Below are 17,297 nucleotides of genomic sequence, written 5' to 3'. Positions count from 1 at the left end.
GCTATCTGTCAGGCCACATATGGTGAAAGGTTGCACGTGCAATTTTTAAATCACTAACAACTTACTGGCCAATTCAATTTGTTTTAATAGTAAGGTAAAGGGACCCCTGGCCATTAGGTCCAGTCATGACTGACTCTGGGGTTGCGGCGCTCATCTCGCTTTATTGGCTGAGGGAGCCGGCATACAGCTTCCAGGTCATGTGGGCAGCATGACAAAGCCGCTTCTGGCGAACCAGAGCAGTGCTCGGAAATGCCGTTTACCTTACCTATTTATCTACTTGCACTTTGACGTGCTTTTGAACTGCTAGGTTGGCAGGAGCTGGGACAGAGCAACGGGAGCTCACCCTGTCGCGGGGATTCCAACCGCCGACCTTCTGATCGGCAAGCCCTAGGCTCTGTGGTTTAACCCACAGTGCCACCCATGTCCCCTGTTTTAATAGTACCTTCTCTCAAATATATGCTTTAAAGACTGGATTCAAAATTCTGTGTTGTGCTAAGATTAGGATATTGAATTTCAATATTTCTATTAAGCTGAGTCAATCACTGTGGAGTTAATCTCTCTCTGCTCAGACTTGCCATTTCCTAACATTGAAACTTCAAAGAAGAATGTAGTTAGCTTCCCTTCCTGATATCTGCAAAGTCCTGTGACTCACTCATATGCACCCCTTCCTAATCACACAGGTGAGGAAATATTTACTCAGACCCTGATAGACAGAACAAAAGGATTTACTTGGATACCATCTCTAGCAAGTAGCCCCGCTGAGTCTTAAACATAAAGATATCCTTCTTTGCATTTTGATTTAAGTTCTCTGTGGGAGCCAAACTTCAAGAGAAACTATTGTTCCATACTGTTAGTCTCCCTCTGATCCAACAGGCTTCCTGTCTGATAAGATTTTTCACAAAGGCAGACCTCAGCATGTCCTGCACCAGATCATAGCTGGTTGGTCCTGACTACATGGGTCCAAGTCACACATTTAGCACCTAGCATTAAGTGATGCCCATTTGTTTTGTGCCAATTATAACCATGTTTGAAAAATGCTTAATTGTCCAGATTGCAAGCAGATAGCAATATGATTCATCACCAGTGTGGTTCCTTGAAGAACCACAATCATATATACCGTAGTGTGTATGTTCACACAGCACCTTATTTTAGTTTTGCTCTAGGTTTTATGGTCTGCTTTTATTCTGATTATTGTATTTTATTGTTTTCCTGTGCTTTAATGTAATTGTGAACTGACTTAGAATTTAGATGAACACTATGTGTTGTATTAAAAATAAATACATGTGTGACACTGACACTGTCAGTTTGCAGGAATTAACATATATGGCTGATGATGAACATATTACCGTTCTCTAACACAGGGCAGTGGTAATGGAGACAGATGACTGGACTTAACCGTCCAGGGGTCCTTTACCTTACCATCAATGGGCCACAATAGTGACCTTGATCTTCTTGTAATATATTATTTATTCCAATATATATATTTATAAGCCACTTAATATAAAATATTAACTGGTGGTGTAATGTATATAAAATACATAAGATAAAAATAAATCACAAAACAAAATTACAAAGTACAATATAAATATTTCATTGTACATTGTATCAGCTGCAATCTAAAAACAATTACAATTTCTAATCTTATCAGGGTTGTTATGTATTTGGTGTACCTGTAGATAAACCTTTCTTGCACCTGGAATATAGTCTGCAATTCTGCCAAAGATCAATCGACCAACTCCTGAAGTAATGCCAAGGCAAAGCAGAAGTGCCTCATCTGGAACATGATCACCAATACGTTGCTTCACATGGTGCAACTGTTCAGAAACAAAAAGATGGCATTAATTCAACAAGAAAATCTGCCTTTCCTAATCATAAAACGGATTTTTCTTCATGATGCTGTAAGTCATATTTTTAAAGTTGCCTGAAAGGTCAATTGGTTACTTCTGAAATAGATTAACATGACAAAAAAAAACAACACCCTCATAACAGAAAGTCCAAATACAGACAACTGGAAACTGAGGAAGTTGTGGTCTGCTGTTATATTTCTAGACTGCCCTCCATCAAGCCACATGTAACTGTGGATCATTATCTGTAAACTGGCAAAATATGAGGTCTGCCAGTTTACAGGCAATAAGTACTATCAGAGCTGATAGTTGGGAATATGATGGCATATGAAGACTCATAGACTGTAATACTGGATAATTTAAAGTTGTTATGCTGTGTTATGATAATTACTGGAAAATCAATAAAAATTCATTGTGGGGAAAGTTAGTTTCAAAGGGTCTACTCTGAGTATGAATTAATCAGATCCCACCCAAAGACAAAGAACTAGAAGAACTATAAATGTGTACAAAGAAAAATATGTAGAAAATAAAGATCGAAGATATCCCAAGTGTTATCAAGGGGAAAAAATAAGGGGGAGGAAGTGACTAGATACTATTATTTCACACAATGAGAAATGGTTTAAGAAATAAAGAAAGATATGTTGCTGAAGGAAAAAATATTAAAGATGGAAGGATAATACAGAATGTATGACCATTAGCTTATGAAGAGTTCAGATGAGTTACAGCATATTTAAAACCAACAGAACAATACAACCACACTCTCATTACCACACCCACAAAACCAATTTCTGAAACCCATTTATAGATTGATCAAGAAGCATTGCACAGATATGAACTAGATTTTAAAGTAAAAAATGTAATTTCCTTAGACAGTTGTAAAGAAAGAAAGAAAGAAAGAAAGAAGGAAAGAAAGAAAGAAAGAAAGAAAGAAAGAAAGAAAGAAAGAAAGAAAGAAAGAAAGAAAGAAAGAAAGAACTGAATGCAAAAGCCTAAATCTTCTGATTCTACTAAGTTTGTGAAGTATGGAACACACTTTATTTTATAATGGCATTATAAAGCAGAACTCCTAATGAAGAGATGTGTAAAAACTACAGTATTTGTTTAGACCTTTTTATTTACTGGAATACTAGACCTTTTTATTTACTGGTTTTGGTACTAAACCCATTAAATGAAAGCATGTTATTTCCCCTCTTTTTCCACAAGGAAAACTGCCTTTATTAGAGAATTAAAGTTCCAGAGAATTAGTGTCTTCCTGCACCACTGCTACCGGTATTTATAAAATAAATTATCTGGTGCAAGGTACAGAGCACATAGCTGCAGCTTAAGCATAGCCAGTGCTGACAAGCCTCAGTTATCTTCAGATGTGCTGTTTCCTTCACTCTTTTGCATAATGATAATAAACTTCTCTACTTGGAAGTGCACTCAATTTATTTTAGTAGGAGTTTCTTCCAAGAAAGTGTGGTCAGAAATGCTAAACTAAAACAGTTTAAGAATTTATGGCTTAGGTTACAATCCTGTGTCTAGATCTATGTTTGGCTATCAAGCAAATTGTTCATTGCCTCTCACAGAATTGTTGAAAGGAAGAATAAGGGGGAGAGCTATATATATCACTCTAAAGTACTTGGAAGAGGGATTAAGTAAATCAGATGTGAGGAACCTTTGACCCTCCAGATGTTGTTGAACTACAATTTCCATCAGCCCCAACAAGCATGGTCAGTAGCCAGAGATTATGGGAGTTGTAGTTCAGCAACATCTGGAGGAACTCTCAAGGAAAAATGAGTTTGTTACCTAGTACACTCACTCCAGAGCAAAGAAAGGGTACTAGTAAGGCTAACTGATCCTGGAATATGCTTTAAAATTCCAAAAGGAAGCAAATGACACTTCAAAAAGACTTAACTTCACCCATATCATAAATCTTGTACCAGAGTCACCCCACAACCAATAGAAGAAAACATCACAGTATTACTACTACTACTACTACTACTACTACTGCTGCTAAGACCCACTTAAGACTACACACAGTAGTCAGGGAGAAGCTTTGTTATATTCTATTAACTACCCAAACTTGGATCATTGTGGTTTTGTATGTACAATGGTTTTTGACAGTACTCTAAAGTCAGTGATTTACCACTACTGTTAACATCTGCCAGGAATGCACTAAAGACACTATTTGTTTTAACTGTTATCATGCAAATGATTCATTTATAAAGGTAACAGTCCTCTATACATCTTAAATGATACTGACTTTATACTATTAGCTGGCGTGTTCCAGTCTCTCACTTCCAGTCACCACTGGTGATAATTTGCAGCAATTATAACTCCACTTATTTACTCTTCTAGAAGTACCAGTATATGCTCAGTCATTTAGAGAGTGAAAACTAACACAATTAATACTGTTCCCTTATCAATGGTAGGAAATAGAGGACACCAGAGAGTTTTGCCAAAATTACCAGGGACCATATGGCACAGCTGAACAACAAAACATTATTTATACAAATATACAAAAATAAACATTATTTTTCATCTTACTGTAGGTTTCATTTCATTTCAAAAAATAATTTTTATTATTATTATTGTTTATATTTTGTGATGCACCAAAATCTTTTAAGTGCTTAGGGCCTCTAAAGGTGTTAATCCAGCCCTGACTATATGCTTTGCATGCTAATGTCCCAGGTTGGATTGGGGAAAATTTCTGTCTAAAATAGATGAGCTACTGCCAGAAATAAGAAACCTCTGGCCCTCTATATATTGTTGGACTCCCAATTCCCATCGGGTCCTGCCAGCATGGCCAATGGATGATAGGATGTATAATCCAACATCTGAAATGCCACAAATTCCCTATACCTGGGGTAAACAATACCAAGATAGATGAACTGACTCAGTATAAGACAGTTTCTAATGTTCTTTATGATGCTGTTTAATGAGAAAATAATGTGGATTTTATATATATACTGTAATATCAAACACCAGGTAAATGTCAACTTGCCCATTTCTGTTCCATTCAAAAGTAGCTACTTTTGAATGCTGAACTCAAGACTATCAAGTACATTAACTTTAGGAAAACATACTCTTCATGCCCCTACTCATAGCTTATATTTCTGGGGAGTTCAAGAGTATAATAAAATTGTGTACTAATAGCCACAAATAAAACTGCTGTGGTTATAAATACTACATTTAATTAAACATGCTGAGGGACTTTTGTTCTACCCCTTAGCCTTTCAGGTGTCTCAAGATTCTACAATGTCACATATGCTGTTTAACTTACATTAAAACACAGGGAGAAATAATCTAGAGCAGGCATCCCCAAACTGTGGCCCTCCAGATGTTTTGGCCTACAACTCCCATGATCTCTAGCTAACAGGACCAGTGGTCGGGGAAGATGGGAACTGTAGTCCAAAACATCTGTAAGGCCGAAGCTTGGGGATGCCTGCTCTAGAGCTTTAGATGGAAGAATCATAAATATGTAGATGACACACTGCTCTATTTCTGTTTTCCAGCTGCTAATCCCAGGCTGAGTGATAAAGCTGCCTCAGGTGGGAGATGCTGAGGTGTGGGAGGGGACAGAGCTGTGAGTGCCATGTGGCATGGCCTGCCCTGTACCCCCTGTGCTAGCCTGCTGTCCTCATCTGTGGTGGAAGATACTGTATTCTTACCAGTATTGGAAGTGTGTGTACTCAGCCTTTTCAATAACCCTAAGGTTAACATCATTAACTATTTTACACTTCTTCTCCTCCAAGGCTGACCTCAATAGCTTTGATGTCACATTAAAATAGTGCTGCTTTTATGTTTATTAATGAGCCTCTTTTGTTATGTAATGCCATAATTAGTGCAAAGGACCAATAAATGTGTGTGTGTATACTAGGTTACTTGCTTTTTCCTCCAACACAATTCTACATGCTGTATGAGACTCAGGATAAGTACCCAAAGTACTCCCAATTTCAGGAGTGACTTAAGTAATACCATATTGGCCTGAATATAAGCCTCACTTTCCCCCCAAATTCCGACCGTGAAAAGTTAAAGTGCAGCTTATATTTGCAACCTTACAGTATGCAGCCAGGAGCATGGGGCAAACAGGGCCAGGAGTGCGGCAAAGCGAAGCCATCCCCGTGCATAGTCCCCCCCATCTCTCCCCCAAGGCTGGGAAGGGAGAGAGCAAGGAAGGGGAAAGGCCGCTGGCAACACAGTGCGGCTCCCCTCCGCCCCGCCCCCCAGCCTAGTATGCAGCCAGGAGCAGCGAGGAATGGAGCGGTTTATATTCGAGTATTTTTTCATTTCCCCCCCCCTCCAATTGTAAAAGTGCAGCATATATTCAGGTGTGGCTTATATTCGGGTCAATACGGTAGCATAGATTCTGGGTGGAAAAGGCTCAGAAACTTAATTGCATTTGTGAAGCTCACTGCACTGTCATTAAGCTTACATACATGCTACATGTGGATTCACATTAAAGATCACAGCCTCAAGCTCCTACTCCTCAAGAGAATGAGTCATTTTATTATAACATAGATTCATGTGGAAAGTAATACAATGGATGATGAACTGGGTATGGCCATGGGGGATTCAGGCTGTGATCACATACACAGTTAACTTGCAGTAAGTCCTACTGAACTCAGTGGGGCATAATTCTGAGCATACATGCATAGGATTGTGATGTAAAATTAAATCCCTAACCTGTTTGGATTAATTTGCTGTAACTTGCTCTAGGCCACAAGTTTAGAGTATATGGATAATCAGTTAATTGAACAAGTTAAAGTCTTTAAATACCTCAGCCTTATTTTTCAGGGTCATGGGGAGCACATCAGAAATATGCAAATAAAAAAGTGTCTCAAAAGTGCCAAAATTCTGACATGCTTTTTCCATACAAAAGGTGGCAATCACATACCATCAGCACTTAAAAGTGTTTAAAGCTAAACTTCTAGCACAGTTATTTATATGGAGCTCAGCTTTGGACAGGCGCTCACCTTGTATCTACAGAAGCTGTTCAATCTAAGTTCTTAAGGCATTTTTTCTCCTGTTCCATCCTGTGTTCCAAATGCTTCATTGCGCTTGGAGGCTAATTTCCCCTCTGTTGAATTACAAATTTGGTGTAGGACATTCAGTTATTGGCTTCAGCTGAATTTAAACCCCACCGGTCTACTATCCTTAGTATCGCAAGATTGTCATAAGAGCGCTTGGACTAAAACCTTTACTTTTCTGGTTTATCACCACAGCAGTTATTAACACTGAGTTTCAGTAAAGCAAATAATTTAATTAGACGGTGCCTACATGATATTGAGTGACAGAATAACTTGGCCATGATAAAGAAATTTTGTCAATGGTATGATTATTCCCCACCTAATCATTTTGACACGTTGGCACCCTATTTGCAAAATTTGACAATTCCAAAATACAGATGCGCTTTCACTTACGCAAGATTAAATATACTCTCTTCAGCTGTACTTGAGGGTTGATTTCAAAAAATTCCGCCGGAAAAACAGTTATGTACATGTGGAGATGGCAGTATTGAATCAGTAGCTCATGTGTTTCTAACTTGTATTCTTTATAAAGATTTGAGGAATGAGGTTATTACCCCTCTACTACTATTCATACCAGGTCCCTCAACCATTGCTACTGTGTCCTTTCTTCTAGCAGATCAAGATAATCAGGTGACAGCAAAAACTGCAAAAAAATTAGCCAGGGGCAATTCGAATAAGATCTATTATTTGATTATTGATGTAAACTTCCAGAATGTATTTTGTATAGTTACGTTTTTACCTCTATCTTCAGTACATTACATTTTATTTTATTTTATTGCTATGGTTAGTGGCTGATGGAAATAAATATTATTATTATTATTATTGCTCTAAATCCCTGGAACAAGGAATTAAAATGATCCATCATGGAAAGTAATATTTGATGTCAGCCAGCATTTTATATGTCTACTGCCTCGTTGCATTTAACATTCATGCCTCACATTCCTTTTGTTCTTCTGCCCTTTCCCTCTTCCAATATTTTATAGAAGTTTCAAGAGAATAATATTTCTAATATGCTAACAAAAATAGTACCGATAAGTAGTCACTGATAATTATGATGAACAATCACCAGTTTGGCCTGGTGCAAACAAGGCAGAGCACTGTTAGACAGAGTACTGTTCTGTGGAGGGAAAAATGGTTTCCTGACTTTTTTAAAATGAACATCTATTCTATACAGTAATGTATCACTTTCAGATGGAAGTAAAGGGGCTAGACTGCCAGGTCAATATTGACAAGTGCAAAGAAGAGATAAGAAATGCATAGTAAGAAATGCAGTATTAAAGGGGGGGAGGGATCACTAACCTGGGCAGTCAAATTGCAGCAGAAGTTGAGATCTGAAGGAAGATAAATGTAAAGATTAGAAAAGCAAGTACAGCACACAGGAGGCACTGAAGATCTGGTGCCTTAGAAAATGTCCAGCTGAAAATCAAGATGGCACTGTAATACACAGGTACCATATTGACTTTGGATAGGAAAAAATGTGTAGAAGGTGGCATGGATGAAGAAGAAACAGAAAGAGAGAAAGAGGGGGAAAGGACACAAGAGGAAGATAGATAGATAGAACTTATTTTTTATACAGGCGTAGAAAATACTGTTTTAAAGCAGCTAGTTGTTATCAAGACAATTATGTAAAACGCCAAGTAAATGCTTAACTCAGTAAAAGTAAATTAGGAGTTAATTTATAAATTCATACAGAATTTGGAACCTATGCTTGCCCAGACTGGGTTGTGCCCTAGACACTCTTTTTGCAGATCACAGTAAGTTTGTCACATGGTGCTCTACATTTTGGGTAAAATATCCACAAAATCATTCTTCCTTTTTAAAAAAAGATATTGCCAAGTATTATTTAAGGCTGGATCCAAAGGGCCTCTCTGGCAATTGGAAGGTATGTGTGTTTACAGGGGCAGGGGTTCTCTACTTATCTCTGGTTCTGTTCTCCAGCAGCCCTCTAAAGCACATACCAAAGTTGCTAAAGTCCTCCAATTTTAAACTTAGGCATTGGGCAGGGGTAGACACAGCAGAGGTAAATCCAAAGGCAGGTAAATTGTTTTATAATCTTTTCCAAGCAATCTAAAGTTGAACTTCAGGAATTTAGTCTGCAGGAGTTTCTTTTGGGGGGGGGGGTTAATAGTTCATTAATGAGAACATGTTGAGAGTGTTGAGAATCCAGACACTAAAGGTTAAGATGGGGTTGGACAAGCAGCATTAGCAATGTTTCAGGTATGAGTTTTCATCATTAAATTGGACTACATAATGCTACTGGTGTTTTTCAATGGAGTAGCCTTATTCACAGCCCTAGCTGAACAAGCTAGCTACCTCTGCTCTATTATCAGGTTGTCTTGCAGCTCCAAATTGATACCAGATGTCCATTGTGAGCAGGCTTCCTAGTCATTGCTCTGGAGCAGGCATAGGCAAACTCCAGCCCTCCAGATGTTTGGGACTACAATTCCCATCATCCCTAGCTAACAGGACCAGTGGTCAGGGATGATGGCAATATAGTGATGTCATGGCACAGTCACAGGGTGTCTACATACACTGCACTTGCCTTGCAGCATCCTGGAGCTGCTTCCCCTGATGCCACCAATCATCAGTAGTTAGGGCACAAGGCAATCTATTTGGAACTACTGTTTCTTGCCTGAGTTAGGCCTTCAATGCACCTCATGAGCAGGCTGACCTCATTTCTATTTCCTAGTATGAATTTAATTTTAGAAAAGATACATGGATATATAAAAAGTCTTCATCAATACCCAAAGCATACCCATTTACAAAAAAAAGGCCATGCAGGAAATATCTGAGATATACAGAAGGTAGGACAAACACTGAAACCAAGAGTTCCCCTTAGGTTTATCTAGCACCCTTTATATCAAACGCTAGATGCAAACCTATGACATTCACAAAATTGAAGTTGCACTTATTCAGGAACAGAGATCCCTACCACGAACAATTTCAATACTTCAAAAATGAGCAAGTGTGTTTTCTGAAGAAGCCACAGCTGCCAGCTCAAATGATTTATCCAGTTTACAAGACATTGCATAAGTCTCGTCAAAACCAAGGACATAAATTTGCAAAGGAGGAAACAAAGACATTGTAAGTTATTTGAGCATCAATGTAACCAAATATTCAAAATATCACATTACACTGCAGTAAAATCTGAAGTAGACTTCTGCTTGGGTTTTTTTTTCTATGTACAGAACACCTGTACATGCATGCTTCCTTCTGCCAATGGGATGGAGTCTGAAAAACACACTGCAATCTGCTCTGTCCATTAAGAAATGAGTTTGGGTCTCCTGCTCCTCATGTTGGTTTTGTCACTGCTTCCTAAGATTTTTTTTAAAATTCAATTAATAGGAAACAACTTGTCCCAACACACCTTCATTTCCCATGTTAGAACACCCAATGGTTGGAATAGGGAAAGGGAGCAGGCTACTAGAACAAGCAGCCAGTTATTAGTAAGAAATAAACCAGACAGAATAGATGAAAAAATGGGAGGAGAGATGGAAAATGGGGTAAGAGAGAGAAGGGGAAATGCAGTAGAACTGAGGTAACACATTGAGTTGTAGATGTATCTACATGCTGCCAGTTCTGTTGTGATGCAGAAGAGCAAGAATATACCGTAAATTCTCTCACTATCTGTCCTAGATTTTACATACACACAAAAAACTTTACCCCATAGGCTTCACATGCTTCTCCAATAGATTAAGTACCACAATATTGGCAATCATAATACCGAGCAACAAGGGGATGCATTCTCCCAGTAATTACCAGAAACAAAGGAAGGGACAGAAAATATTTTAAATGTGCTTTTGGGGGATTGTAAACTCTTCAAATATAACAAATTCCAGAAAAACTATTTATATTTCTTGCTGAGATTTTACAAAAAGTGATTTTCAAATGAAATCAGAGTTAATATTTTAAATATTGACATAGGAACATAGCAGTCAACCCTCCCTTTCTTGCAGGAAACTCCCTTATTCCAAGCCACAGCTGTCAACCTTCCCTTTTTTTGCTGGAAATTCCCTTATTCCAGCGCCGTTTCCCGCTGCTATCCTGGATTGTTAGATATATCGTACTGTCCCCAGGACAGGTGAGGCTGCTGATCCCTTATTTTCAAATCCGAAAGTTGACAGCTATGCACAGGAATATTATGTATATATTTATATATATTTGACTTATTTGTCTTATAGCCTTTGTGCCAAGGACTAGACACACGAGAGCAGATCCATCCTTCCTGCCCAAATATTGGAGTTATCCTCCGGATTTAGCCTGCAATTCTAAACCCACCTAACTGAGCACACTTCACTGAATTTAATGGGAATTTCTCTCACACAGGCACCTTGTTCCAAAGCCGATAACCATTGTTCCCTAATTCAGATGAAACAGGAAACTATTATTAATAAAAGACTTCTTTACTTAATCATGACTTGTACAAAGGGGTTTCATACAGATGCAAAGTAACTGTGTATCACTTGGCTTATTAAATAAATATAAAAATGTTCAACTTTAATAAAACATGTATAAAATGAAGAAGATGCATAGCCTTTTAAATAAAAAAATATTTGCTAAAGAGAAGGCTCATAACTTCTGCAAGTTGTAGAGCAGGCATCCCCAAACTTCGGCCCTCCAGATGTTTTGGACTACAATTCTCATCATCCCTGACCACTGGTCCTCTTAGCTAGGGATGATGGGAGTTGTAGGCCAAAACATCTGGAGGGCCGCAGTTTGGGGATGCCTATTGTAGAGCCTAGAGCTAAATATATAAACTGCAAAAGACTAACACAGCTGCCCCTCTGGAAATTGCTCTATGATTTATCTAAAAGTTTCACAAAGCCTTGAAAAAAACAATTGTTTGGCTAAAAATAACAGGATGCATGACAGAATGTACTCAATTATAATAGATTCTGCTAAGAGCCAGACAAAGAACTACTAAGTTAAAATAACCAGGTCTTCTATATCAGAAAATTTTGTTTTAATCATACATAGATTTGTGATTAGATCTTAACACTTCCCAACTGCAGTTTATATTTACATATTCCTGTTCAAGATTATATAGGATTTAAATATTTGTTCCTAGGATCTTCTACATTTGGACTGAAAATGTATCTATTTCTTATATTCCCTTAGAATAATATATATCTATATATCTATATATATGAGAGAGAGAAATAAGTTTACTTACTAGGTGCACATAAGGAATGAAGTATCCAAATAAGGCAGCTGGGATCCCAATAGCCCAGATTAAATAACTCTTAATTTTGAAAATAGAAAAATTAAAAATATTTTTTGCAGGAGGAAATGTGGACTTGCTCTTTTCCCCATTTTCTTTGGCACTAGGAATGAGGGGTTTGTAAGTAAAACCAGCCAGGAAGAGAACGAATATAAAAATGCACAGGATCCGGAAAGTGTTGTGTAAGCCAGCTGAGTCAATCAGTACAGTTAAAAGAAAAGGCAGTGTTACAGTAAACAAGCTGCTGCCAGCAGTGACAATGCCATTCACCAGTCCCAGACGCTTCTTGAAATAATGCCCCAAAATGACCAGGGATGGCTGATAGGCAAATGAGCAACCACAGCCAAATAAGATTCCATAAGTGAAGTATAGAGGTCCAAGTGAGCTACAATAAAACAAAAAAACATAATGGTTATGTTCTGCACATTTCTTTTATTTTTTCCTTATAAAAACACTTTATGCTACCTTCTGTCCTTAAGAAGGGATCCCAAGCTTGTTTAAAACAGTAAACACTAAATGCACATAAAAACAAGATAGCAATAAGAGTTGAAGTAAAATGACAGTTAGGAAGATTAATATATACTAAGAACCTGGCAGAATAATAGCATTTTAACTTCTGCCTAAAAGACAACAGGTATTAGTTTAACCTCCTTTGAGTTGGAGTTCTGCAACTGGGACACTACTAAGGCCCACGTCATCTCATGGTGGCAGAATGTGGAGGAAGGTTTTAAAATGTGACTTCATTTGATTTGCAGGTTTATGGGTTAGGTTGTGATCCAGCAAACCATAGTTAAGAATAAGCACAAGTTTGTACAAGCTTGAACAACAAGACAAGCTATGGTTAATCTAAAACAGAAACTGTGTTCATGGACTTTTCTCCTTACATTTAATACACGTAATGGAAAACTGGAAGAGTTCTCTCTGAACAATATGTATTGAAATCACAATTTTGTATGCTTCATTTCTGAAAAGCAAGCTACCCACATCTTATCTTCTCCTTGAAGAGCAAACAGATTATGAGAGAAATTTATTAAAAACTTCATCTGCAGCTGTTGAACTCTTTACTAAGTACCTGGAAGTGGGGAAAAAAATTACTTATGCCAAAAAATACAGATGTGACTAATGCACAACTTTAGGTGCACACAAGAACTTGGGCATGAAGACTGGATTGTTTAAAAACTTTTTTTTTTTTTGCTTCCAATGACACCCCCCTCATGCAATTCTCAAGTGCTTTCACAGATTGCTTTGAATAGTCCCTCCGCTGTTGGAAATTAACATTTAAAAAATAATTTACCCTCAGTTCATGTGGCATGTATAGGGGAATTGCCATTTTAAAAACAAAAACTAATTCAAGCTCCCTTATGTACACAGAACTAGTTGCACAGTTCTCTGGATCCAATGTGTGTGTTCTATCAAGATTAATGTACTATTATAAACATCATAAAGCTGCTTTTTTGCATTGTTCTATAATAGCTACAAAGCATAGAAGAGGCATCAGTAATAATAAGAAACCGATCTTTATGTTTAGTTAACAAAAATAGGTATATCAATAATTAGTAATGTTATTTAAAATAATAATACATTATCTCTACTAAATATTCAAAGATATGTAAATTTGGTTGGAAAAGTATATTTGTGCATATTAATTTTACTGGAAGCTTTTAGAGCATGTTCCAGTACAACAGACTCATTCAAGGCCAACATCATTAATAAGTTAGGAAGCAGCATTAAATACTGGTTAATATTTATCAGACCTTAAAGGTAAAGGGACCCCTGACTGTTAGGTCCAGTCGTGAACAACTCTGGGGTTGCGTGCTCATCTTGCTTTACTGGCCGAGGGAGCCGGTGTACAGCTTCCGGGTCATGTGGCCAGCATGACTAAGCCGCTTCTGGCGAACCAGAGCAGCACATGGAAATGCTGTTTATCTTCCTGCCAGAGCGGTACCTATTTATCTACTTGCACTTTGACGTGCTTTCAAACTGCTAGGGTGGCAGGAGCTGGGACCGAGCAACGGGAGCTCACCCCGTCGCGGGGATTTGAACCGCTGACCTTCTGATCGGCAAGCCCTAGACTCTGTGGTTTAACAGTTATCAGACCTTTTGTTATTGTTTAGTCGTTTAGTCGTGTCCAACTACCTTATGACTCGTTAAAACAGAGATAAAAAGCATAGAGTTTTGTTTGGAAGAAGAAAAGCAGATAGCCACATCTGATATGTTTCTTCACAAATCTAGTGGGGAGGAAAAAGGGGGGGGGAGCAGGACTCCAATATAGCCAAACAGCTTATGCCTAGCATGTGGCATAAGGTAATTGAAGGCAAGACTGTTCTCCCTTCTAAAAATCTGCTCAAGTAAGCAGGAAACGTTTCTTTTCAGAGATACCATAACACCACCAATAAGCTCTTCTCCATTTTGTCTTCTCTATCAGAAATCTCTCCCATATACAAGGTGCTTATCAATGGAAAGAGACACTATCTGACAATAATGAGGTGCTACAGGGTTCCATCAATGGAATACATGAATGCCTCTTATTTTATTAAGAGCATAAGAACAGCCCTGCTGGATCAGTCCAAAGCTATCTAGTCCAGCATTCCATTTCCCACAGTGACCAACCCAATACCTATGGGAATGCCTTAAGACAGACATGAGTGCAACAGCACTCTCCCTTTCAGCTTCCTCAACAGCTGGTATCCAGGGACATACTGGCTCCAATACCGAAAATAACATTTAGCCATTGTAACTAGTAGTCATAGGTAGCCCTTATGCTGGCTCTTTCCTTGGTGCACTATCTATGCAGCCCAGTGTATGAATTATCTTGTCTTGCAGGAATGAGCAGCAAAGAAAGGGGCTGGTTCACAGCTCCATACCCAGTTAAAAATCTCATTACTGCTTTGAGCATACTACAGAACCATAGGCAAGAAACTTAGACATTCTTATAAAAGATTACTTAAGTAATCTATGTGAAATGATTTAACCCTCCAAGGTACTATATAAATGGCAACTATCACTCTTTTATGTTAATTACTTCTGATCCACTTGGTCTGTTTAGAAAATCATAAGGCCACAGAATACCTAAGTATATATTTTTTTACATTTAAATTTTGTGAGTGGACACTTGAACTTTACTTTCTTGCTTTCCTCCTGGACATATTGAGCTTAATACTTGATTATCATAGATGACAGTTTAATACTCGAAAGGCTGCCTTTCAAATATTTTGTAGCACATAATACTGCCTTGTCTATGTCAGAAGAGAGGTGCAGCATAACCCACCATGCCATGTGCTCACTACCTATAAAGAATGTATGGTAAAGTCTGCAAATTAAAGCTATGTAGTGGTGGTATCTTCAGGATATATGATCAGGATGCCAGGAGGTATCATTTGGTCTGTCAGCCAAAGTGGTCTAAATTAAGATACACTGCCAAAGGCCATGATCATTCAGAAAAGTCAGTGGAATGTGTATTCTTACCTTACAAATGAGCTTGACAAAAGCCCAACAAGTGCCACTGCTGCTCCAACAACAGCTACTATACGACAGCCAAATAGGTTGGTAAATACACTGACTATGGGAGAACAGAAGAAGATCATTCCCATGGATAGGGAACCAACCCAAGCTGTGGAAAAGATTAAGAATATAATAGTTAACTTAATACGGCAGATTTCATTACATGACAAAATAGCATATAGTGCAATTACTGTATAACTAGTTTTAAAGCAGGCATGTCCAACAGGTAGATTGTGATCTACTGGTAGATCACTGGACGTCTGCGGTAGATCACTGGTAGATCATTGGCTCCCCCCCCCAAAGAAGCTGAACAACTGTGGCTCCCCTAAAAAGCTCAACAACTTTGACCTGAACCTCCAAAAAGGGGATAGATCACTGCCATTTTTTAACTCTGTGAGTAGATCGCAGTCTCTTGGGAGTTTGGCCACCCCTGTTTTAAAGGAACACTAACCAGCATTTTGTTTAACCAACAGTTTGAAAAGCCTCAGGAAAACTTCAAGCTGAACTCTGGGTACTGTTGTGCAAACTAACAGCATAAGAAGAACCTGCTGGATCAGGCCAATGGCCCATCTAGTGCAGCATGTTGTTCTCACGGTGGCCAACCAGATGCCTGTGGGAAACCTTCAAGCAGGACCAGAGCACTCTCCCAACTTGTGATTCCCCAGCAACTGGAATTATAGGCATATTATATGAGCAGTCTTGAGAAATTATGTTAAATTATATTAAAAATTGTATTCTACAAAAACAGAAGACTGTATGATAGAAGTTGCTAGTCAATGCAGACAATACTGGGCTAGATGGTCTGACCCAATATAAAGCAGCTTCCTATGCTAACTCCCATCACCCCCAACCACTGACCACACTGACTAGGCCTGACAGGAGTTGCAATCTCTCACACCTTCATCACTTCCCTAGCAATAGGAATTTCTTTCCCACTTACTGACATAATTTCAGCAACCACATCAGTGATAAAAAGCACACTATTTTATAGATCTAGTGTATGTCCTCTGAGGCCTATAGCCATCAATCTTCCAATACTGTATTCCCTTTCACTCCCACTGTTTAATCATTCTATTTTGTCTCCAATTAAATTAAGGTAGTAAACTCGGAGGCTTGGGTCCTAACCTTGCTCCAACCAGTGGGAAGACAACCAATGGCGTGCAGTGAAATTTTAAACAGGGGGAAAGTTAGGGCCAGAGACGCCAGCTTGTGAGAGATATTGGGGGGGGGTGTGCGAAGTCACGCATGTGAGCATAACGCTTCCCTCCCTAAGTCAGGCAGAAGCTTCATGGACTTTGGGAAGGAGGCTCCATGCTTTAATACTCTAATTTACTGGGAACATTTGCTGATCGCACACCACTGGAGGCAACATTTGTCAATTCCCCATGCAGCCCTTACACTCACTGACAAAACAGGCTCCAGAGGGCTTGGGGAAACTGGCAAATGTAGTCTCTTCCCTGGTTCTTTCTTCTGTAGATGGAAAAATCCCTTCTGTTAGCAGAAGGCTACATTTGGATCCTGCCCAGTAAGAATGATGCAATATTAAAGCTGTGTGTTTGCATTATAAAGCAGCTGCATAAAACTCCACTAATCTAGATGCTGGACAGTGAGTGTGCTTGTGTTAATAGGGCATTCTAAATGATAGTTTCAAGTGCAAGGTTTGGAAGTGCAATTCCTGCAGTCCTGCTCCCTGGGGTGCTTACATCCTCACTTGCAGAA

At 38.6% G+C, this 17,297-nt stretch overlaps 1 protein-coding gene across 1 annotated transcript in view; it reads right to left on the bottom strand.

Annotated features, from left to right (window-relative positions):
* The window catches only part of SLC16A10 (solute carrier family 16 member 10), a 40,852-nt gene that overhangs the window by 6,732 nt on the left and 16,823 nt on the right, over positions 1 to 17,297 (bottom strand). The window contains exons 2-4 of the mRNA XM_035109080.2: positions 15,543 to 15,687; positions 12,030 to 12,462; positions 1,671 to 1,814 (exon numbers count right to left, since the gene is read on the bottom strand). Of these exons, the coding sequence (XP_034964971.1) occupies positions 1,671 to 1,814; positions 12,030 to 12,462; positions 15,543 to 15,687 (722 nt within the window). The remainder of the gene's footprint in view (positions 1 to 1,670; positions 1,815 to 12,029; positions 12,463 to 15,542; positions 15,688 to 17,297) is intronic.

Source organism: Zootoca vivipara, chromosome 3 (genome assembly GCF_963506605.1).
Source record: "Zootoca vivipara chromosome 3, rZooViv1.1, whole genome shotgun sequence".
Lineage (NCBI taxonomy): Eukaryota > Metazoa > Chordata > Lepidosauria > Squamata > Lacertidae > Zootoca > Zootoca vivipara.
The sequence above is the reverse complement of the archived record's forward strand: the minus strand, read 5'-3'. Positions and strand labels throughout refer to the sequence as shown.